General features: G+C 30.2%; 1 protein-coding gene across 1 annotated transcript in view; it reads right to left on the bottom strand.

Annotated features, from left to right (window-relative positions):
* Positions 1-24,493, bottom strand: part of ex (expanded) — an 89,928-nt gene that overhangs the window by 14,203 nt on the left and 51,232 nt on the right. The window contains exon 4 of the mRNA XM_014425875.2: positions 806-885. Within this exon, the coding sequence (XP_014281361.1) occupies positions 806-885 (80 nt within the window). The remainder of the gene's footprint in view (positions 1-805; positions 886-24,493) is intronic.

Below are 24,493 nucleotides of genomic sequence, written 5' to 3'. Positions count from 1 at the left end.
CAAATATTAAAAAAATATAGTAATAATATTATATTAGAATGGGGAAAAGAATTTACTTGTTAACGGAGATAAGCAAAAAGGGTTTTCGTAACTTTTTTCTCTGTGGCAATTGGAACGGTTTCCCTAATGAAAAGCGTTGTCACTGGTCTAATTAAGAACATGACAATCAGGATACTTTTTATAGTTCTTTTTTTAACGTAACGATTATTTTTATTTAACAGTTACTAAAGCCTAAAGCTAGGACCTAAGCTCATTTAAACAAAAAAAAAAAAATGGTAAAATATTTTAAACTGTTACAAAGCTTCACAAAATATGAAAATAAGGACAATACATCGTTAAATATTTATTTAAACTGTTTTTATAGTTTTTTTTTATCTTTGAAATACTAAAAATAGATTTTTTTTTTTTTTCATTAGAGGTAAGGAACAGAAGAGACTTTATTAAATATATAATCACATTTTAATATATATTAAATATGAAGAGCGCCTAAACAAATTTATGATTCAATTTATTATATAAAATTTATTTGGGATTTTTTTAAAAAGTTAATTAACAGAGTGCAAAATATTTTTTTATCCAAGTAACTCAAACAATCGATTTAAAAACTACCACACGTGAATTTTAGTGAGATGTTCCATCTAACATATGTTATTTAAGTATAACAATATTTTGTATATTATTGTTACTTTTTTTTTTTTTTTTAAGAGTACGCTGTAATGAAAACGTTTATTCAGGATAACTATGTTTCAGTTTAATTAACTCTAGGTTATCTATTAATAATGTGGATTGTCAATCAATAACTTACATTTGTTGATGAAGACCTCCAACTTTTCGGAGCATATTTTGATAATTTGTAGTCAGGTTCAACGAATATGTATTCGCCATCTAAAAGGAAAATCGACATAATGTTACTTCAAATAAATAAACACATTACTTAAAGGAAAAATAAATAAATAAAGTATTTTATACGTCTGAACTTTCAGAACTGGGTTCTAATAATATTTAGAGAATGGGGAAGTCATAATACGTTTGGCTGAATTGTTTTAATATAATGAAGAGAATATTAAAATATTTCTATAACTCAGTACTTGATTAAAAAATAAATAAATAAATTAACATTTTGATTGCAATGAATTGGTCATATTGAATAATTGTTAAACATTATACATAATAGTTACTATTATTTTTACTTTTTATAAAAAGTTGCCAATTCTCAGTATCTTGTTTTTGTTTAATCATTATAAGGAGATGGGATTTCCCATGTGGATTGCGTTCTATTTGAAAACAAATTCTTGTGGAAAGTGATGTATATCATTTTATATAATTCAAAAATTGGATTTGAAAAAATACAGTTGTATAGTAGATAGATATTTTAAGGTGTAAGTTAGCACATAGCCAGTATACTCACTCGGCTAAGTTATCTACAAAATAAAAAACCAGTAACCAATCAGTTCATCTCCATGTTTGTTAATTTTAATGTTTCAACTCTTACATGTGTAGTTCCAACATGAAAATAAGCTAACCTTGAGATCATATTAAATTACATTAATTGTTTAAAAAATAAAATATAGCAAGTAGAAATCCATTTAGCTTTAAAAAAAAAAAAAGAAAAGTGTATGGAAATTTCATTCATGTAAACTCTATGAATTCGTATAATTGTTCACAAAGTTGAAAATAATTTTATAATTACATTCTATAATTGTTTTTAAATAATTAAAAGTCAGACATCCATTTTATGAAACGTGACTCCATTTTTAAAATTTTTTAATCCCGAGATGTTTATGAGGAATGAGTGAAGAAATGAGACTATAGATGTTTCACTATTGTGTCTTGCCAAAAGGCAATCCAAGGTATCCTTAACACCCAGCTATACATATAGCATACCTCCTATATGTACGTACCAAATATCCACTAAAATCATTACAGGAGGGTATGAAAAAAAAAATCACTATTGTGTTTAAGATGTTATTTTACTTTAAATTAATTTTTGTTCCTATGTCTTAATTTGTTATTTATTTTATAATTATGTAAATATGGTGTGAATGTGCTCTCTGATCCTCATTACCATTTTTTGTAAATATATGACAAAATTAACAAAATAAAATATGTTTCAACATATTGGAGATGATGGGTGCTGCCTGTAAATAACACAAATAAGGTGACTTATTTAATAATGCCAACGTTTCGGACAGAGTTTCTAGCCTTCATCAGGGCTATGAACAGAGAACAAGATAACAACCAATGATTGCAAAAAAAAAAAAAAAAATAAAATAAACAAAAAGAGAAAATATAAACAAAATGATACGAGTAAATAGTTATACAGAATGAAAATTAATAAAAATAAAGCGATGAAAGAAGTGGAACATAAAACGTTTGTGTAGGTAATTAAATATGTAAGTAGAATAATATAATCAAGGAAATAAAAATTATAGAGTTTTATAATGCAAACAAACAAAGAAATATGAATATTTTAAATTAATAATAATTAAAAAAATTAAAGTTATGGAATGAAAAAAAATATATATATAACTAATGAAATATGTAAGTATCATATTAGAATAAAGAGATAAAATATAAGGTGGAATTAGACAAAAGAATGGAATAGAGAACATGACGATAATATTAGGTGATATATGAGGTGAATATAACTAATAACGTGGGTAAGGAGAAATAAGAAGAGAATAGAGAAGGAGAAGGGGGTAAAAGAAAGATAAGAAAAGATAAGAACATATATCAACATATTATCGATTATAAATTGCTATTTGCATATTTAATCCTAATTTAACATTATTTCTTATTAACTATTCCAACTCCATGACCCTTGATTCAACGAGAACTTACTCGACAGATCAGGAAGGCAGAATTAATGATGAACTTTATTAGCAGATAATGGATTGCTTATTGAGAAGGCAGCGGTTGTTTACAATAGGAGAGGAAGCGGTAAAAAGTAGAAAAGGATTGAAGGAATTGGTCATGGTTGGAAAGGAGCTGTGATCCCCTCTCCGGTTTTTATGAATGACTGACACATCTCAATCCGGTTGGTCCGCCTTCCATTCACTGTCCAGCTTTGTGTTGGCACCTCAGTACTCCACTGTCCACTGTCCCATCCTCTAATCCCAAGTGGTCTCGTCCTAGGCGGATCATACTAGATTCCTCACTTCATATCGAGTCAGTTTTTCCTTTTTGGTCTAGTTCAAGCATAGAATCATACAAAAATAGCAATACCTTATCTCACTCCTTGAGGGAATAGATATTTAAACCATCTTGACCCAGTTTCCTCCGAGTAACTGAAAGCACAGAAGTGACGGACTCATTCTAATAATGAAGGATCAACATTTCATTTTACTATGAGGAGGTGTACGTCAATCAAACAAAACAACAAAGACGCGATTCGATAGTGGCCAGCGTTTATGAGCAGAGTATCATTCCTTTAATTTCAATAGAATTTCGTGTACACTTGGCTATTTCCTAGGATTGGATTAAAAGGAAGGGTCCTGTGGAAAAACTATGCAGTTATATCTTTAATCGGAATTGATATTTCTGCTGCATCTATTAGCTTGTGACTAGAAATAACAACCTACCAAATGGTAGAGAAGTTAACAATGATGTTCAACTGAAAATTTTGTTTAAAAAAATATTGAAGGATGAAACCAGGAGAACACTAGGTAAAGCATTTGAACGTTCCCTCCAGTCCTATGTAATTAATCCTTACTGTTACTGCTTTTTTTTTTTTTATACAACTAATAGTATTACTTTTTTATGAAGCAGAGCCCAGATGTAATGTTTCGGTTTTCCTAACAGTCTTGGACCCTGATAGAAATTAGGATGAACTTCAAAATTGAATAGCGTATCAAAGAGCTGTGCATAAAACATTTATTCCTTTATTTATAAAGTTTTAACTTCTGAAGTAGTCTTTGTAAAGCAACTAAATAAATTTACTGCATGTCATAAAAAAGAAAAATATAGTAGGGTTGTCCTAATGATCAAAGATTACAGATGAACCGGCAAAAAAGCAAGACAAAACATTTTGAATTCGTTTATTATACATAAAATTGAAAACATAAAAATAGAATTAATGAAGTGTAGATAGTTGACCTTAGATTAATGATTGGAGAAGTTTGTCGGGGGGTGCGGTCTGCAAAGAACAACATAAATAAACAAAACCATATTTATTTATTTTATGCCGACGTTTCAATCAGTTACACGCTTACCTTCTACGCCACAACCCCTGATGAAGACCTGAAACTCAGGTCGAAACGTCGGCATAAAATAAATAAATAGGGTTTTGTTTATTTATGTTGTTCTTTGCTGACCGCACCCCCTGACAAACTTCTCCAATCATTAAAAATAGAATTCTTTGCAGAAACATAAATTGCTCACTCAGACTTAATTATTCACTAATGAGGATAAGAATATACTTTCAAAAAATAATAATAAAATTTTGAGTATAAAATGATATATTAATACTATGCCAACATAACGATTACATTAGCCTATTATTCGAAAGCTATAAAGGAAAATAATGTATAAGATAATTACGACCAGTTTATTTCACCCATAATAAATAAAGCTACAACAAATTTATAGGGCTTTTACAAAGGTAGTGCGATCCAACACAATAATATATCATAGCGGGCGGGGCCAGGGGTAGGGGAATGGAGGGGGAATTAAAAAAACTGTGACTCCTGGCTACCTGGCTTAACCCACTCTTGCTACCGTCTTCAAACCTGATTTTTTTCCTCTCTTATTTATTTCCATTTGACCATCCCTCTTCACGGAATGGACCATCAACTGTAAGCTCAATTGTTTGCTTTGAAAACTAAGAATGGTGGTAATTTGTCCGGCATCCAAGATTTTAATGAACCCCCTTCAATTTTCAATTTACTGCTTAAAAAAAACATTTTACCTTGGATAGTTCAATGTATGTTCTTGACTGAGTGTCTGTTTTGTTTTTTCAAATAACGAACTTATCACCTTACTTTCCTTCGAAAAATTGCATTATCAGGAAATTTCTTTTTAACATTAATTTTTTTTAATTGTTGCGGTGAAAAAACTTCAAAAATGAATATAACCTATTATATGAAAAGAATATGGTCCGGGTGCGGTAAAAAAAAACTCAAATAGTAGAATTATACTATTTTATTTGGCTCAATAAAATAGTATAATTCTACTATTTGAGTTTTTTTTTACCGCACCCGGACCATATTCTTTTCATCTCTACACACGGTCAATCAATAATCTTCCAACCTATTATATATTTTTCATTGTACAACGTTTCAAGACAATTGGCCTATACACACGCACCTTTACAATCCACATAATTGTCTTATTTTCAATTTCCCTATTGAAACCATGTCATTTATATAATAATAGTTTAAAATTGTTTTATACTACATTATTTAATTTGTCTTTCGTTTTATGAATATTGGGTTGGTGATTGCATTTTATTACAAGATTAGTGATTTGTTGCCTAAGATTTTATTTGACGGGAAGAGCCAATGTTGAATAAAATTGTTAAATAGAAAAAAAAAAAAAAGGAAAAAGGTAGACATTTTTTTTGTTATATCATGTAAATATAAGTAGTATATATATGTCCGATCACAGATTGATTGCTATGCTGTGTATTATAGGAATCCAATTTATTTGGGCAGCATGATTAAATAAAGGCAATTCTCTCATTTTCAAAAAAAAAAAAAGATTTTTTCGTCGTTTCAAAACAGTACGCGGAATCAGATAAAATTGGTACTGAGGATAGCTTAAACAAATCCCCAATTTTCCATCAAATTTAGCCCAAATCGGACGAAGGGTTTCGAAATATAGATGTTCTGAGAAAAATACGTCTACGCATGCGCAAACGATGGAAGTACTCAGATAAAATTTATACAGGACCTACTATGTATCAACCCGCACAATCCCTAAAACGGACTATGCCCAAACACAAACCTAACTACAGCTTACTAAACTGATAGACATGGAACCAAATTGTTTGATGTCTGAAACGTAATATTCGAGTGGAAATTATCGATTTCGAAGACATCAATGTTTTTTCATTTCCTTCATGAATGCAAAGGCAGAGAGGAAGTGAAACGATTCAAACAATAACACTACAATTATGTTATTTTATATTATAATGTACAATAAGTCCATTTTAATTGTAGATAAAATTAACTGAATTAAGTTGATATGGGTTGATAAAACTTCACCAATATTTCATTATTGGTTTAAGACGTTGTAAGGCCGAAATTACAAGTCATCCTCAGGTACAATTAGCAAGGATTCATAATTGTTAAATAAGTATTATATTATAATTATGAAATAAGAATTATATTCATTCAATTTTCATATTATTTGTTAATTGTGAATATTTAATGAAAAGATAGCAATGGCAATGGTAAGTTCGAGTCAAACATTAAAATGGAATTATGTGGTGTAGTGATAGTTTAATATCATTTAATTTTGATACCTTTAAACTCATTTTTATATTTATTTCAATAGTATAATAATAAATCCTTGTATCCTTGTACCTGAGGATGGCTTGTTTGCCCGAAACATACAAAACAATAGAAAAGTTTTATCGGTCCATCTTAACTTTCGCCTAAAATCAACTAAAAATGGAAAGAGCTAACAATTATTAACGTTAAAAGCATTTAAAAATTAATTAAAATTTAGCAATTGCAGATCATCAATTTAGTTGAAACATGGAAGGGAACGTGAATAATAAACTTCCATCTTATCCTGTTTATACATTCAAAATGTTCTTAAAGTTAATTCTGGTTAGAACAGAGTACGTTCTGTGGATTATTTTATAGTGGGGTGGAAAATCCATCTCCTAACCACGACTCAAGTGAATCTTTTGCAAGAGCCCCTCTGTTATTAAGTCCTGAGGATTCATATTGGAAGAAGATAGTAGGAACAATAGATTGGAGGAAGATTGAGATAGAGTTCAGTTGATATTTCTATTTTAATCTGACAGCTCTGACGAAGCCCTACAAAGTGGGACGAATCGTTGGTTAACAATAAATAGTTTTCTTTTACTATTTTAATACCTTTATTGACCGCCACCCGGACTATCTTCCTACTATTAAGTCCTGAGGATTTGATCTAATATTCAGGTTAAATTATTTCCTCTCCCAGGTAATGAAATCAATAGAAGGCAAGGGATTCATAGTCACATCATTGCATTCTGTTTATCGTCCTTCAGGCATTGACGGGAAGAGAAATCATACACTAATTTCATCACCTCTTCATATGATAGTATCATGTTAGGAGACCTGATATTGTGAACGCATTTTATTGTCGGATTTAGAAAAATTAGAACAGTACTATAATTAATTATCTCACTATCTCTATTTATTAAAAAATATTTGAAAAAAATTTTAAGTAAATTCGTATTGGAAGAAGATAGTTGACCATATGAAGTAGATGGTAGGAAGTCCAGGCGGAGGTCAATAAAATTATCAAAATAGTAAAAGAAAACTATTTATTGTTAACCAACTTCTCGCTCCACTTTACATGGCTCAATGAAAAATCAAGAAACATACATTTTATAATTAGCAAAACATTAAAATAAAAATATTCCAAAACAATTGTTACAAAGAAAGAATTATATAAAAAAGAATTAATAATAACAATATAAGGAAGTATATATGTAGGAGGACTGGAAAAAAGTTACTAATAAATATAACCAGGTGTGATAAAAGTGCTAAATACAGATCTAGACTAATACATTGTAGGAGACTATTCATTAAAATTTGTTATATATTTATAATTCATTATATTTGTTATAAGCGGGTCACTGAAGAGGATCTAGGAGGGTGAATTCCAGAGAGCGAATTTGTTGATCGGGTGAATTGAAAAATTGTGAAAGGGTGAAATTGGAGGAGCAGAAATGAGAAAGAAAAATAGGAATGAATGAAACATTTGTATTTGTAGTACAGACCGAAATGAATTGTAAAAGGAAACTGTAGGGGGGGGGGGGTTGTTTATTATATCTTATTATTGTATCTCTTTTTTTTTCTGATTATATCATGTATGTGTAATTTATATATGTCCGATTACGGATTGATAAGTATACTGTGTGAGATAGCAACCTAATGTATTTAGGCAGCATAGATAAATAAAGTATTTCTCTCTCTCTCTCTAGCAAAGTGATAGGTGTAAAAAAATAGAACAGATAGGTAAAGTAGATATAGTATAGGTGAGGTATATTAATATTACTGACGAAGCCCTACAAAGTGGGGCGAAACGTTGGTAAACAACAAATAGTTTTCTATTACTATCTTCCTACAATCCAAGTGATTTAAAAAAGAAACGAAGGAAAGGTATGAGAGAGAATGAAATGGATCAAGGTAGATGTAGAGAAATGATGATATTGTGTAGGCCAGGTAGCCCCAAGTCTTTAAGTTTTTATAATTGCCTACCTGGAGAAGATAAATCGTTACCATGCAACGCTTCGACCTATTACAAAAGGAAGAACGGCTGGCACGCCTTGTATTTCAGTTCATTTATGACCAATAAATTCTTTTGTACCTCGTTTATCAGCGAATCGAACAAATAATATGGTCCAGTTTTTTTTGTTTTGTTTTTCTGGCGTGTAGTGTAGGTTTTTTTTTGTTATTTCTATCATCGGTTAGATCATCGATGATAATTCCTCACTTCTCACACACACACAATATAGCTGGTTTGGTGTAGTAGTGGCACATCTGACAAAAAATGAATTTTTTATTTATTTGTATGTGTTTCAAAAGTACTACCGTAGGATTTGCTCAGGTTATCTATTTTACAAAGTTTCGCAATGCTAGTAGGGTTTTCACAGTGTAACCCCAGACTATTGTATAATCTCTGGAACAGGTCCAACACATAATATAAATTTTGTTAGTCTGATTTACCACTATTAAAGCAAATCTGTGATATAACGAGAAATTTTAAGGATTTTTTTTCAACAAGTTTTTTACTTGCAAGAAATCCAAAACGCTTACAAAACAGACAGTAACAAAATGCGGGATGTGCACGTTTTTTTTTCCTGTTCCAGAGAGGGAAACATAAATAAACACAAACATAAATATCGGCAAAGAACTATCGTTCCAGTATTTTTATTAGCTTATTTTTTGACATTCAATTGACAATTTTTATTCACATCCAACTGATAGAATTTTAAAATATAAAATCTTTAACTAGAAATAACATCTCTGCAAATATGGTTTGAATGAGTTCTCTTAGCTCTGTTACCAATGTCTGAAGGAAATTACTCAATGTAATACTACACAATAAATAGAAATTAATACATATATAAACACAAATAAATTAAATTCAAATGTGTGGATACATACGCTTGCCAGAATTTTTGCCCAACTATCAACTGAAACTACCGATATAGTTCCGTGAGTCAAATTTTTCTAAAGATCTACCACTAGGTAGATTCAATACTACATCAAGTGGACCATAAAGTTAGGAAAGTCTGTACCAGCCACTATGAATACCCCATTCATACGCTTGCGCACTGGAAAATTGCCACAGTTTGACAAATGAGCAAACGCACCTTTAAGAATTTCCATAGTGTTGTGAGATGGGTGGAAAGGAATATCTGTTCTTTTTAGTCAGGATCCAATGGGATACGTAAATCAGTTGTAAATTTTTTTTAACCTCATCTACTAACTAAACCACACACATTTATGTATATACCCATTATATGCTACAAGTATTAGCTAAAAATACTGTTTCTGGAGAATTTCCCTGATAACAAAATACAGTTACGGACCATTTCTACTTCCTTGGAAATACAATAGGGACGTCTTTAAGGAGGGATAAAGCGGTAGCTATTTTCATTAGCCATTCAATCAAAAGCCGGAAAAGTTTGGATATTTCTGATTTGAGAATATATTTTAGACTGAAATAATGGTTGTAAAACATTATTCAGGATTATTTTTTTTCTAAACTGCTTATAAATGCTGTTAGAGAGATATCTTGGAGATGGATGATAACTTTTCCAAAAATGTTTAAAAAAAAAAAAGAAGAAATTTCTGGGAGATTTGATATGAAAAATGATACATAATTGACTTCAAACACATAAATTTTGTCCGAAATATATAAATTTAATTCACAATAGGTATATTATAAATTTTAAAAAAAATACTTAAGTAGATAAATAGACCCGAACAAGAAATTAGAAACTAAATAGAAAAAAAGGACAGTTTAGGGAAACCTTGGTACCTTATTAGTTCCGCTTATATTTTTCAAATTTCATTGATTAATTTCAGTTTGAAAAATCATAAAAATATTTGTATAATTTTATAACATTTTAAGCATTAATTTTTTTTTTTTTTTTGAACTTTGGAAGTGATGGTACGATTATTGTAAAAAACTAAATTACAAAGATTTATGAGATTTTTATTTTAAAAGTAGAAATAGAACCTGTTAAATTATATTACATGAATTTCATGACAAATTTAATAAATCCTAGTAATATAATTTCGGAAAAAGTTCCTACTTGAGGTCTGTTGTAATACTTTGCATTACAATCTAATACTGAACTTGCTCAACGATCACGGCAGGTCATTGATCTCTTGGATCGGAATGAGGTTATTTTTTGATATAAATCCATCAGATCGGAAGAGCCAACGATGATCTGAAGACAAAAGAACCGATCAGTTACAAAAATGTGCCTCCAGAACCCGCCGGAGGAGACGACGCCGATCAGTGGATACCCTCGGTTGAGAGCGACCCACGTGGGGACTAAGTTTTGCCGGTGAGTGTGGAGCGGTGCCCGGATTCCAGGACCGGTTCGAGGAGGGACTGTACAACCCCGGCTAAGACAAATAATAGAGGTGAGTAGAAAGGCTGGCTACCGGGCTTCCCCACCACCTTCCCTACTTCCTATATCTTTGTGTCTATCCGGGTCACTAATCCTGTCGGTCACTTATCCCTGTCCGAACTGCGGTCATCTCTTGTCGCTCCTTGTATACAAACATAACAAGGGATATGTTGACTTCCAAGTAAATTGGTAATGGAGATTGTGTAATTGATTGAACCAAGAGTGTCTTGACTTTTCTCCAAAATAAAATATTAACATTATATTTTCATTATTTAAAAATGACTATTATAAGGCCTATCTGGACATACGGAGTTGAGCTTTGGGGCTCCACTAAACTATAAAATTCCTCCAAAATCCAGTCCTTACAGTCCAAAATCCTTAGTAAAATCCTAAATGCTCCTTACTTTGTCACAAATTAAGTCATCCATCAGGACCTCAATGTTCCATATGTTGCCGATTTGGCCAGAACCAGATACTGTTCCTTCCATAACAAACTTCTCAACCACCCAAATCCACTTGTTTCTAACCTGGCTTCTCCTTCATTACCTAAAATCCTCCTACGCGTCTGAAAAGAAGACCTCGAGATCTTCTCCTCTAGAAATGTTATTGGAGTTCTATCAGTGGGAAGATTCTCCACATGTTTGTATCATGTCACTATGTCACCTACAGCAAATTTACTTGTTGTATATATGTGTATACACTTGTAAATAACAATAAATAAATTATTAAAAAAAAATAAATACAGGCAAACATTGACAAAAAAAATAAATAAAACGTAATAATTTTCTAATAAGCTGCCACAGTATTCAACCGTTGAACAGTACAATTGTATGCTTCCATCGTCCATCACATGTCCACACATGAGTTATTCGGGCAATAAAATGTAAACAAGAAATATACACAAAACAAAAACAGGGGATACATGACTTGATTTTTTTTTTTACGATAAACACAAAAGTATGGATTGATGGAATCTTATTTGCAAATTAATCCAAAACAATCTCCTAAAAACTAAATCACTCCTCACATTACAACGATTCTATTCCTAGAATACCTAATACCTGTTCAAAGTTTGAGCACAGAATGTTCACACAAGATTTATTTAATGATCGCTTAATTATTGAACACTTAGAACCTTATTGAATATTAAACTTGAAGTAGATATTGGTAAAATGATGTATGGTAAGAGCTCATTGCAAGCGTACTAGTCCTCAAGCGTAGAGTTGAAACTTGTTCGGTAACTCGATAAGGAAGCAAACTTCCAAGGAACCCGCAGCGGTTCAGACAACTTAAACAAGAATTTGAATTTATATAGAAATGTTTGCCCTAAGAACTTGATTTTGGTTAGAGAGTAAGCTTAATATTTGGGATAGCAATTAATTTACTACTTAGTAACTCGGGTGACACAAATAAAAATCTGAAAGTATCGCTAAAGAGTTAGTAGTTATACAATTCTGTTTCGGTGCAAGAGAAATTTCAGATATAACCATTTAAGGTAACCTGAATTGTGGACGGAAAGTTTAGAAAAAAAAAATCAGCATTTCTCGTATCACTGATATACAAAAGAACTTGCTATGTAGACATAACAGTTTATAATAAGGCCTCTTTACGATTTAATGAGGCTACACATTCCTGCTTTACTAAGATAGGACAAGCGCTCAGCCTGCTGCCTATAGATTTAAATAATAGTACGTGGCGGTATAATTATGTAAAAGCGATTCTATTTTCTTCTAGGATAGGTGAGGCAACCTTGGTCTTCACAAAGCTTTCAACAGTTAAGTCTATTAGCTCACTAACATATCTAACCTCTCATTGCGTCTTATACTCAACCTAGATTAAAGAACTTAAAACAAGAGAAAAACTTTTCTTACAAGATACTACGTAACAAAAATAGAGATTTATTTTAATTTTAAGAGTTATAGTTAGTGACATTTTGAAAAATTTTAATAAATCTAGATTAATTGACACTAATACTACGAATAGCAAGAATAATGCAATACATATTTGTTCACTAACTATATTGGAAAAATAATTTATTTCATTCACTATTTATAATAGTATAAATATATATAAAGTTGACCGTAGATTAAATATATTTTAATTTAAATATGGTTTATTTACTACTTGATATTTTGATTTATATAACTTTACATTTTATTTTATCATGTTCAATTATATATTTTCACGTATATTATGATTGTAGTGAGATAGTCCGAATAAAGGTACCAAAATTGTAGATAAAACTATTTATTTGTTAACCAAAATTTATTATTCTGTATCTTATTTAATCCTATATTTTCTCATATTACTATTTGTGATTTTATTTTTATACTGTGGGGTTTATTATTTTTTTGTTTTATTATCCTACTTTACTATGATCATCTTTTTTCTTTTTACATAGACCTGATGGACAATAATTTGGGGTTGATAGAAATAAAACAAGTTTTACTTATTACTGTTCTCTACCCACAACCCTGACCACCTTCTCATAGTTCTCATAATCTTATATATATATAAATATATATATATAGTATTAACCTCAAGTTGGACAAATATCCAGTCTCCATTCGGTTCAGTACTTGATTAGGCAGTCCTGTTTTTGCCCAACCAAAGTTTTTTTGTTTTTTTCCTGATACGGTCCAAAAACTCACTTTACTCCTTAGGCTAGAAGCAATTTACGTCTGATTGAACAGAGAATTTACATTTTCAATAGTGAAGGAGCAATGTACAAGTGTCGCTATACTATTTGGAACGAAATTTATTTGGTATATTGCGGATATTTATAATTTTTTTTTATTTATGTTATTATTAGGAAGATTGAATGTATATTATAAAATGCGTTAAATAATTTTTAAATCAAATTATAAAGTGTTTATACTATCTTGAATTCTCAAGGGTTTATAAAATATAAAGTAGATCATTTCTCAGTATCAGTTTTTAATCTTGCATTCAGCCTCCACTGGATCATTACCAGTGATGCGGCGAGAGGGATGCGCTGGGATCTTTTGAGCTCTGCTCTACCCCTCACACGTGGGGGATAGAGTGGGCTCAGGGATCCTCAGGTCGATTGTGTAAATATGGTATATATTATTTTATCATTATGTTATTTTTCAGTGTGTGGCAGATTGTAATATCTATCAATAAATAAATCTATCATTTCTATAATAATAATCTTGCATGTCCTGTAAGAGTTAGTCCTCCGTGGATTTTGGAACGACGTTGGCTATTATATACCAGTGAGTACCGGATTCAAAAAAAAAAAAAAAGTATAATTATATGGTTTTCAATACGTTCTCTTTTCCCACCTAACTAATAACAGCCGGCCTTGGGAGTGAGTTATTCCATGGTCCCCAGGGCTTCATCAAGACCTATTCAGAGTTCATTTGAAGAACTTTATAAAGTTCGGAAGCCGAAGAAGTTGGAAGAGAGCTGGGATTGAGGAGCAGACAGACGGACAAGATGATTTACATGCATACCAGCGCCGAGTGCTAAACCCCTCCCACCACGGCCACTCCTAGATCCCGAGTCGCATTCCTATCCCTACGTAGCCTCTTCTCTTCTCTCTCACTATCATCCCCCACTCTATACCTATATCTTAATAACTATATCTCTAACTATATCTATAAAATAATTTCATTGTAACAGAAACGGTAATTGTTTTTTAACTAAGAACAGAATAAAAATTAATATCTTTATTATAATATTGGTTCATTACTGGATGAGTTTGCACTTATTTAATGAGTTGTAGTGAAAAACTCTTCCTTATTATATATATATACCATTAACCAATTTTCAGGGCCATCGCCCCATCATGAGGTACTCTTTACAATACAAATTAAACTTAAGCATAATTTTGATTTCAAAAACTCAAGAATTTTTGATATAGTCAATCATACAAAAAATAGGAAAATTACTGAAGTAATACACATAACTAAAAACATGCAATTAATTTTAAGACTGGCACTAAAACTTTAAGTTCATTATATAGATATTATAAATCACTTAGAAATATAAATAATTAAACATCTACTTAGAACTTAATGTTCATCTTTGTGTTAAATATAGGTAGGAGATAATTAGCATAGTTGTAACCTATTTGTTATCAATATTGTAAAGACAACCTTAATTAAAGTCTTGTTAAAACAATGTTTTTAGATTTATCCTTATTTTTGTATATGAAATTTTATTTATTAATTTAAAAATAAACCGACAGAAATAATAATTATTGTGACTATTACACTTAAGACTAAATAAGGAGACTAGTTTAGTTATGAAATGTGAGGTAATTATGTTAAATAATTTTTTTTGTTGAATTATTGTATATATATATTATTAATTTATATAATATAGTCATATTATATTACGTTTTTAGTGATATATTAAAATTAAGAAATTTTATAAAATTCTTAGGTAACCTTATTCTTTTTACTTTTATGATTTCTTCATATAACTTGAGAATAAATGCAATCATTTTCATTCTCATTTTATTGTAACTTTGTTGCCATCACGAATGCAACAATGTTATCATATGCAAACCCTAATGCTGTTTACATGTGATTCTAATAAATTTTGAAATAAACTCTTACAGTAAACAAAAAACAACCAGAGATAACATATTTTCTTGATTAATATCCAAATATACAAAAAAGAACCTACCAACATCTTTTAGAATGTTTTATAAGTTATATCCAAATTTTTCTTTCTTCGTAATTGAAGCTTTCTATTCATGGAGGAACAAAAAAAAAAAATGTATGTCTCAGATTGGAATAATTTCACACGCATCTTACGTTTTAGACATCAAGAGACAAATTTGGTCCTATATCACTATATTTTAACAGCAAATGCAAAAATGAATATTTCTTAATTTAATTAAAAATCAAGTAATTGGGCAACTTTAGTGCCAACAACTATTAAATAAGATTTAGGTTTTTTTTCTATACATTTTTTACTTTTAGAAAATTGTTAAATTTCCAATTTAACCATGGATAACCCCACAACAAATACACATTGTGTTTTTGCAGTAACGGGTAGGGACCTCGAATAAGGCCATCCTGTTAATATGAGTTTGAGTAGGCACGCGCGAAAATCGCTCAGTAATAATAATGGCTTTGGTATGCGGTTCGAATTTGTCACAGCGCGTGGTTGGCTAAATAGCCTGGTTATATTCCACTTATGGTTAGCCAACTTGCTATTGGATAGTTCCGCAATGATGGGGCTGGTACCCAGCTTCTTATGTAACTACTGTATAATTCATAATGGCGACCTCAAAGCTAAGTGCGGTCGTGTAAAAAGATATCTATTAATTCATTCCAATGAAGTCGTCGAGGAAATTAAAATTGAGAGTATGTGGAAATCAGAACTAGCAATTAAGGCAGAATTCCGAGAACTTATCTAGTTGTATAACTCGGAATGTAACTATAAAAACTATATTCTGTGTTTTTCATCGTAAATTATGTAAGTATAATGATAACAATGGCTGAAATAGTATCAAAGAAATTATACCCTTGGAAGGTATATTAGAAAATTGAACCCATATACAGTAATTTTCAAGCATAATCAATTGACTGCTGCAAAATATTTATGATTCGTTTAAATTAAACATTTTAACTATATTGTATTAATTTCAAGTGTGTGAGAGCACTTTCAATGAAAATTCTGATTAGGAAGGAAAAATAATTCAAACGCATTAATTAAATTTTGTTAATACAAAATTATAGAACAAACATTTTTTTTATGTATTTCTTCCTAAAGACCCTATATGGGATTTTTAAATTATGTACTTAAAAAAAACCAAAAGGTTTTAGTTCTACGATTTTTTTTTCGTAAAAAAAGAAAGTAGTAGAACATTTTACGTTTTTTAAACTTCATCCAAGTTTCAACTATTGCAAATTATAACTTATAAATTATCTTAACAAAAAAATAAATTTTTTTGGTTTTATCTAACACCACCTTACACATCATGCTATCACCACCATGTGTGCTTTAAAGCTAGTTCGATAAGATAGTGGAGTAAAAATAATTTAAATACTCTAAAATCATGTGATTAATAATCAGGTAAAATATATAAATAAATTATTTTAGAATAAATATACAATAGGAAAACAAAACAATCTCAGGAGAAGATGGTGAGGGCTGCGAACAAGAAAAACAAAAATAGTTTTCAAATATTGTTATTCTTCATCGCAGATCTGGCCATCTCCTAAATTCATATACGGTAAATCATCTATACACAGTAACAAAAAAATTTACCGTATTTGCATATATAACAGGAAGTTCTACTGAAGTATATATCACTAATACAAAAAGAACGATCGTAATTTAACCCCGAATTGAACAAGGATGTTATAAACGAGTGAATGTTAGTTTCAATTAAACTTTTTTTTTTTACTGGGTCTAAAAATTTCCACAAAGCATCGGAAGGTCTCGTGCTCAGGAACAGAGAAAAATATTTTATATAATTTTAGCAATTTTTATACTACCATCGTTTTCTGCCTCTGTAAGGTTTAAAATGCTGTATCAAACAAGTTTAAATGTAAAAAAAAAAAGTACAAAAACCAACAGACGCTTCCAATTAAGTAGGCGAACAATTTTTTTTTTTTTAAGAAAAAGTGAAATTTTCATCGAAAAAAATTTACCGGCCCACTCTTCTACGTCAGTCAGTCCTTGTTTTGATAGTGTGCCCATAATACAGAATTTAAGTAATCGGTTGTAATTGTAGAGTGGGGGCAAAACAATAGCACATATCAAAACAATGAATAAGTAGATAAAAGAATAATGAAGAAGTAGCATATGAGAAAATAACCAAAACTAGGTTAAGTATGCTACAAGGCGTGGAATATTTAGACATCGACACGATTCATAAAAATTAGCTTTTTTTCGAACATTTTATTATTTTAATTGTCAAAAAAAAAAATACTGGTATTTATTTGAAAAAAGATATTTTTTTCCAATGGTGCAGTAGATCGAAAATTTAGTGGGTTAAGAAATAGATGTGTTTCAAAGAGGCTGTAGATAAAATTTAAAACATAAATCAGGATTCCGTTTCTTCGGGTAAGAAATCAATAGGGGTATTCATGATATTGTGTTAAATGTAAAATATTTTACCATGTTAAATATTATAAATATAGGATTGTGAGGAGCCCTATTTAAAGTCATGTTAAATGCACAAGAGCTTCTAGAGGATTTTCTGAGCAACTTGTGTAGTAACCTTCCCTTCCTTATTGTTTACTTCTAAGTTTTGATTACAGTAATTTATTATAACATGCCTTACATAAGTGAAATGTAGAAGTGTAAAAGTTTGGCTACTGATTGTATTTTTTAAAAAGTCCAAAACACAAGACAAAAGAAAAAACAAACTACGAGTAAGTAACCTAACACGACTACTAGACTAAGCTCAGCTAGTCTGTTTCGTGACGTCACTCTCCATTTAACAGACCTAGTAACAGACTCTCAGCCATGTTACATGTTATATCGTTTTAACATGGCAAAAGAAGGAAATATTTCTCCATTTAACATAAGTTTTTCCAATTAGTACTCTTTAAGATGTTAAACTAAAGATCATGAATACCCCTATTAAATGAAACGTTTTTCGTATAATTGATAATTGTTAGAATAATGTACAAAATATATATATTATTTAAAAATAAATAATTCAAAGTTTATTCATTATAGTCTCAAAACCTTTTATTTCTCTTATAAGTCCGACGTTTCGGCTAATCCGGCCATCTTCTGGGACAATCTACTTAATACAATTTTGAAACTATATAATTTAAAAAACTCTAACTCCATGCAGGCTATACTGCCCAGGTCAAAAACGTCAATTTCTAATTAGTCAAATATTCACTTAAAACAAAATCATTTATCCCAGACACTATTCCTTAAACTTTTATCACAACAATTTGTTGTTTGTTTATATAAATTATATAAGTTCAAAGTTGTATTAAGTACCTTGTCGCTGAAGATGGCCGAAACGTCGGACTTATAAGAGAAATAAGGTTTTGAGACTATAATGGATAGAATTTAAATTATTTATTTTAAAATAAGATTTTCCATTTAACACGCTTTAACATGTTAAACTAAAGATCATGAATACCCCTATTAAATGAAACGTTTTTTGTTTAATTGATAATTGTTAGAATAATGTGCAAAATATATATATTATTGTCAAAATGTTTACCCATAGCTTTACTAGAAATAAATCAAGAAGGATTACTTCTTTGCAATAAACATTTTATATGTACACCAATATTTGAGAAATTATTTTTAAAAAAAAATGTTTAGTGTAAGCGGGTTTCTAATGTTTGTAAGGAATTCCAGAATTTAGCAATAATAATGGGGATTTAGGCGATCGACTATTATTAATTTCAGTAATATATTAAGATATTTTATAACTTTTTTTTTATATAGTTTGTATATGTTAATAAATATCCCTGATGGCATGTGAGCTATATAGAAGGCTGAATGATTTGCCCGGCTTACAAGAGGGCACGGACAACCCCAGTGATGAAGCAGATAGGAGATGCCAGCATACAAACAAAAGGCCGAGAGAGTCCTATTATCCGTTTATATAACGACTGGATTCCAGCGCCCTCTCCAGGCCCTAGGGTGAACGACCAAGTAAAAATTTTAGCTCCGAATTCTTACACGTTTGACTTTCTCTCTGTTGCCGTATATAATAGCTTTTTTCTTGTTTTTTTTTGTTTTTTTCATGGCCCTGGTTGACGATTGAATGGCCGAGGAAAGCCGGGCACGCAGTATCCCCTTCGATCAACATAATGGCATTTGCATAGACAGTTTACATTTTCTCAGATAACTTGTTAATAAATTTTGAATTATGCTACATATTTTTTTTTTAATTGAGCAGTAGAGATAACGAGTTTTCCATTAAAGCGTGATTACGTTGAATATTTTTAGATTTAATGGTATTTAGTTCATCAAGTACGGAGTAAAAAATATTTCTATAACACCTTACCACATCTTTAAAACACCATAAGCTCGGAGAAGAGTGTCATTAAAGTTCTTTATTCATGTTCTTAAAGTTCAATTGAGAAAAAAATATTAGCTATTTATGGTACATTTTTATTGATAAATTGAAAAATTCTTAATAAAATAATTGTTTTTATTGTCTTATTTAATTTTTTTTTAAATAATTTTTTATTATACTTTGAAAATTATTTTTTTTTATATTTTATTATTTTACAGCGTATTAAAAATAAACAATTTTCCAATTCCTGATTTCTTTTGAGAAAAAATATTGTTTTTGATCTCATATTTATAAAAGTCCGCAAACGTTATAACTCATATTTTATTAGAAATTAACTATACAGAAAGGGCATATACTGTACCAGGAAAACTAAAATACTATATATATCTATATTATTTTAGTTTTCCTGGTACAGTATATGCCCTTTCTGTATAGTTAATTTCTAATAAAATATGAGTTATAACGTTTGCGGACTTTCAAGAATCTTCAATGGAATCTTCAAGAATCTCGGTAAAGTATATTTTTGGGTCTCTTATCTATATTATACTATCAAAATCATAGCGCATATTTTATTAGAAATTAATCATACAGGCAGGGTATCAGTTTAAAAATTCAATCAATTACACAGCAAATTCCTTATAAACTTCTTATTGTTTTTTCATATTTTTTTTTTCCGGCCAAGACACCCATTGGAACCCAATACGCCAGTATGGGATGGGAGCCTGCCTAACCATGGTTGGGGGGTTCAAAGTTTTTCATTTTGTGGGACCACTACTTAATGAAAAAAGTCAACGCCCTAAAGCTGGATACGTACCGGTACCGCCAATAGACATCAAATTGGTAAGACGGTGTCTTCACCACTGAACTATGGGCGGCCCTCTTTTATAATTGTATCAATTTTTATTGTAGTTTTGGAAATTATTTTTATTTAATTTATTTTGGTATGGTTTTGCATATTGTATTATTTTTCAACGTATTGGTAATACAAAATTTTTAAATTTTGAGAGGTCATTAAATCCGAAAATACAATTTTTGAAATAACTTTTTGATTTTAATTTTAATATTCGTTTAAGAATATCGAAAAAGTATGTTTTTGGTTATTCCGTAAAATTTATACCTCATGTTTTATTAGAAATTAATCATATACGCAGTGTATTTATCGGAGCCTAGAAAAATCAGAGAATTGTTGTTTGAACCGCGAAATTTTCAGTGATAATAAGTTTACATTAGAGTATATAAATATGACGTGTCAAAAGGTATGTTTATTGATTTTTTTTTTCATAATAAACCACAATCGATATTGTTACAGGAGCTCATTATTTTAGTATGAATGTGATTATTCATCACTATTACCTACAACGGTGTGGCAGATTGTAATATCTATCAATAAATAAAGTTTATTTTTCCTAAAAAATAAAAAAACAGGAGCTCATAATACTTCCTCCCTCTATTGGAAACCAGTAATTTTTTTATCGTTTATGGCTTCATAATATTTTATTTGTTGGGAGGTTAATTAAATTATACGTATAAAATAAGCTCGAAAAGCCAGAGAATTTCATAAAAAGGTTTTGATAAACACGCCAGTTATTTCTTTACTTTATTTTTTATATTAATATATAAAAGCTCATATTTTCTATTGGAAACCTGGGGGACTATCCGAAGGTACAATGCATGAGATAATTACAAAAAAGAAGTTATTAAGGCTGAAATGAGAGGGGAGCATACCAAAACTATGATTATAGGGTACGACAGGGATGAAGAAGAAAAAAAAAGGACGAAGAGGATAGAAAAAAAAATACAAAAAAGAGTGAAAGAATGCTTTAAATGGAGGTAGAAAGTAAAAAGTTTTAATCTTGGGAGACTAGCTATAGGAAGAGACTAATTTATAGCCGATGAAAAAGAAGATTTGAATTTAAGACTAGATTAGAACTGGTAGTAGCTAGGGTGATTAGGAAGGATTTTATAATGAAAAGGAATTAAATACAATTGTAATTGGTGTGGCTACCGGGCATGGAATAGTAATAAGTTAGCTCTTGGATGAGAATAAAACATCCCAAACCGGTTTCCTCTTCTCTCCTTCTCGTCGTTTAGCCAGCCATTACCAGATCAACCAAACCTGGCACTTATGTGATAAGGTGCATTCCTCTCCATCTTACTCATCCCTGTCCTCTCTATTCCCGATGACAGCAGTTTTGAGAGATAAAGATGAAATCTTATCCAATGTCCCATTCGTTTCACGTCTCTAATTCTTCCTCTAAAAGAAAATTCCAAAGGCGTTTTATAGTTCTTCCGGTTGGGCTCATTGAAAAAAAACAAAAACATAAATGGAAGTTCTTATCCTTTGACTTATAGTATACCTACCATCCTGATGTCGCTTAATATTAATTAATGCACAACACATATCCATAAAAACTTTTTTGTTTTAGATTTCTAAATATTTTCTTTACATAAATAGAAATTTTTTTTTATTTAAAAACAAATTTGATCATTTTTTTCTCAACTTTATTCTTTTCAAAACCTTCCAACGTTTCGACCCTCAGGTCATTTTCAAGGATACCTACAAACAGGTCCTTTTAATTATTTTTATAACAATTTCATTATTTCCTTCACTTACATACTGATTTCTTTGGCCATACCTTTACTTTGTTGTTGGCGTTTTTAAGAATTTTAAAAGAGAAAATGAAAACAAAGTAAAGGTAGGGCCAAAGAAATCAGTATATAAGAGAAGGAAATAATGAAATTGTTATAAAAATAATTAAAAGGAGCTGTTTGTAGGTATCCTTGAAAATGACCTGAGGGTCGAAACGTTGGAAGGTTTTGAAAAGAATAAAGTTGAGAAAAAAGGATCAAATTTGTTTTAAAATAAACTAAACCACTCTCAAACAAGAATATATTAATAAAAATTAATCTAAAAAATTTTTTTTTTTGGTTCAACACTTTTTGAGGAAACACTATTTCTTGTTCCTAACTGGTGGTCCCCCTTCGGATGAACTTTGGAGGGGACCAGCAATACATATTTTTGTGAGAATTTATTGTTAGAACGATTTTAATTGTTATCTTTCCTCATATGTAAGAACTACCTGAAAGGTCTTAACTGGTAAATCCACATTAAGAGTGAGTCAAAATGAACTATTAAGCCTCCTAATTTTCTAATATTTTGTGAGATGTATCCCACTTAGTTCCAAGCCGAAGTGGACATGAGTGGCTTGTTGTCCGCATACATACGCATAGGGGTTGGGAACAACTGTTCTAATACAACGGTAGTGTAAGGTGGTGACGCTCGACCGCCTGATTTTTCCTCAATAAGGGAACTCGTGCCACTCGAATCCGGGCCCGGGAGATAGGAACACTGTTTCTTACTGAGTTACTCTGCTCCTTTTCCACAATGAAACATCTATAAGTATATAATTCGATGAACATTACGAATAAAAAATAAAAAAAAAGAAACACAGTTACTATAAATATTTATTAAGTTTATCATCAAGATGAAAAATTTCAATAAAATAAAATTAGTACTTCATACATATATAATACTTTTTGTATTATATATACTTTACAGATCAATTATCAAGTATTATTACTGATAAATTATCTTTTTTTTTCCTTTCGTACCCTTCATTAAAATAAAATTTATGTGCATATATATATTGATAGATTATCAAGTAACATAGTTGCTCTACTATTAACTAATAGCATATTATTTCATCAAATACGGAAATAAATTACGGTAAAAGAAAATGGTGGTAACAATAATTTATAAAATAAATTTATAAATAAAATAGCAACAACTATAACATATAAAATACCATGACGGCTATTGGAGTTCATAAACATTATCTTTGGTTTTAGGAGTCGGAAGAGGTTTTGTTCATAAGATAACATAAAGAGAAATATAAATAACAAAAAATCACTCAACCATGTTAATATCAACGTATAGCTGCAAGTGAAGAGTTTATTTTTAACTATCAAAAACGAAGTTATATAATGCGAAAGTTCTCATTGCTCGGAAATTCGAGAAAGCTAGAGAAATCCTTTTCAGAATCTATCATAGCGCGGTCAGAAAAAAAGAAAACATGTTTTCTTTACAAAAGATTTCTCATATCTTTAAATATATTTCACTAGAACCAAAGGAAATTTGGTTTTACGTTTATACTTGATTTATGGTGGACTTAAAGACAAAAAATTCTGGATTTTTGTGTGGATTAATTTTTCAACTTTTCTGTAAGTTTTAATTTTCTTAAAAAGTGAAAAGAATTAATTTTATTGTTAGTAAAGTGAGTGGAAATGTACCTAGCACCTCTGTGCTATAAATAATCGATAAACAAGGTTTTAATCTTTTTTAGTACTTATTTAATTAATACCTCTGAGTATTTTATGAGGCATTTTAAGGTATTCAAATACCTCTATAATGGGGTACTGTAATATCTCACATCCCTAATTGGAATAATACCTAATAATTGACTATTAAAAAAAATATTTTCTAAATAATTCTATACAATTTACTATGTGACAGTTTTTTAAATAAGCGATTTCAATAAATTACATTTCTCCTTGGGTGATCTGATGGTATTATGGGAGCATGAGCATACTACAAGAAAATAATCACTTTTCACTCTAATTATACCAAAAATAAAAATAAAATCCAAAAATTTCGGGAATTGACAATGTGCTGAAAATTTCTTCTTGGAAATAGCATTTTA

The sequence above is a fragment of the Halyomorpha halys genome, unplaced genomic scaffold, assembly GCF_000696795.3.
Source record: "Halyomorpha halys isolate HHAL.00 unplaced genomic scaffold, Hhal_1.1 Scaffold540.1, whole genome shotgun sequence".
In the NCBI taxonomy this organism is placed as follows: Eukaryota; Metazoa; Arthropoda; class Insecta; order Hemiptera; family Pentatomidae; genus Halyomorpha; species Halyomorpha halys.
The sequence above is the reverse complement of the archived record's forward strand: the minus strand, read 5'-3'. Positions and strand labels throughout refer to the sequence as shown.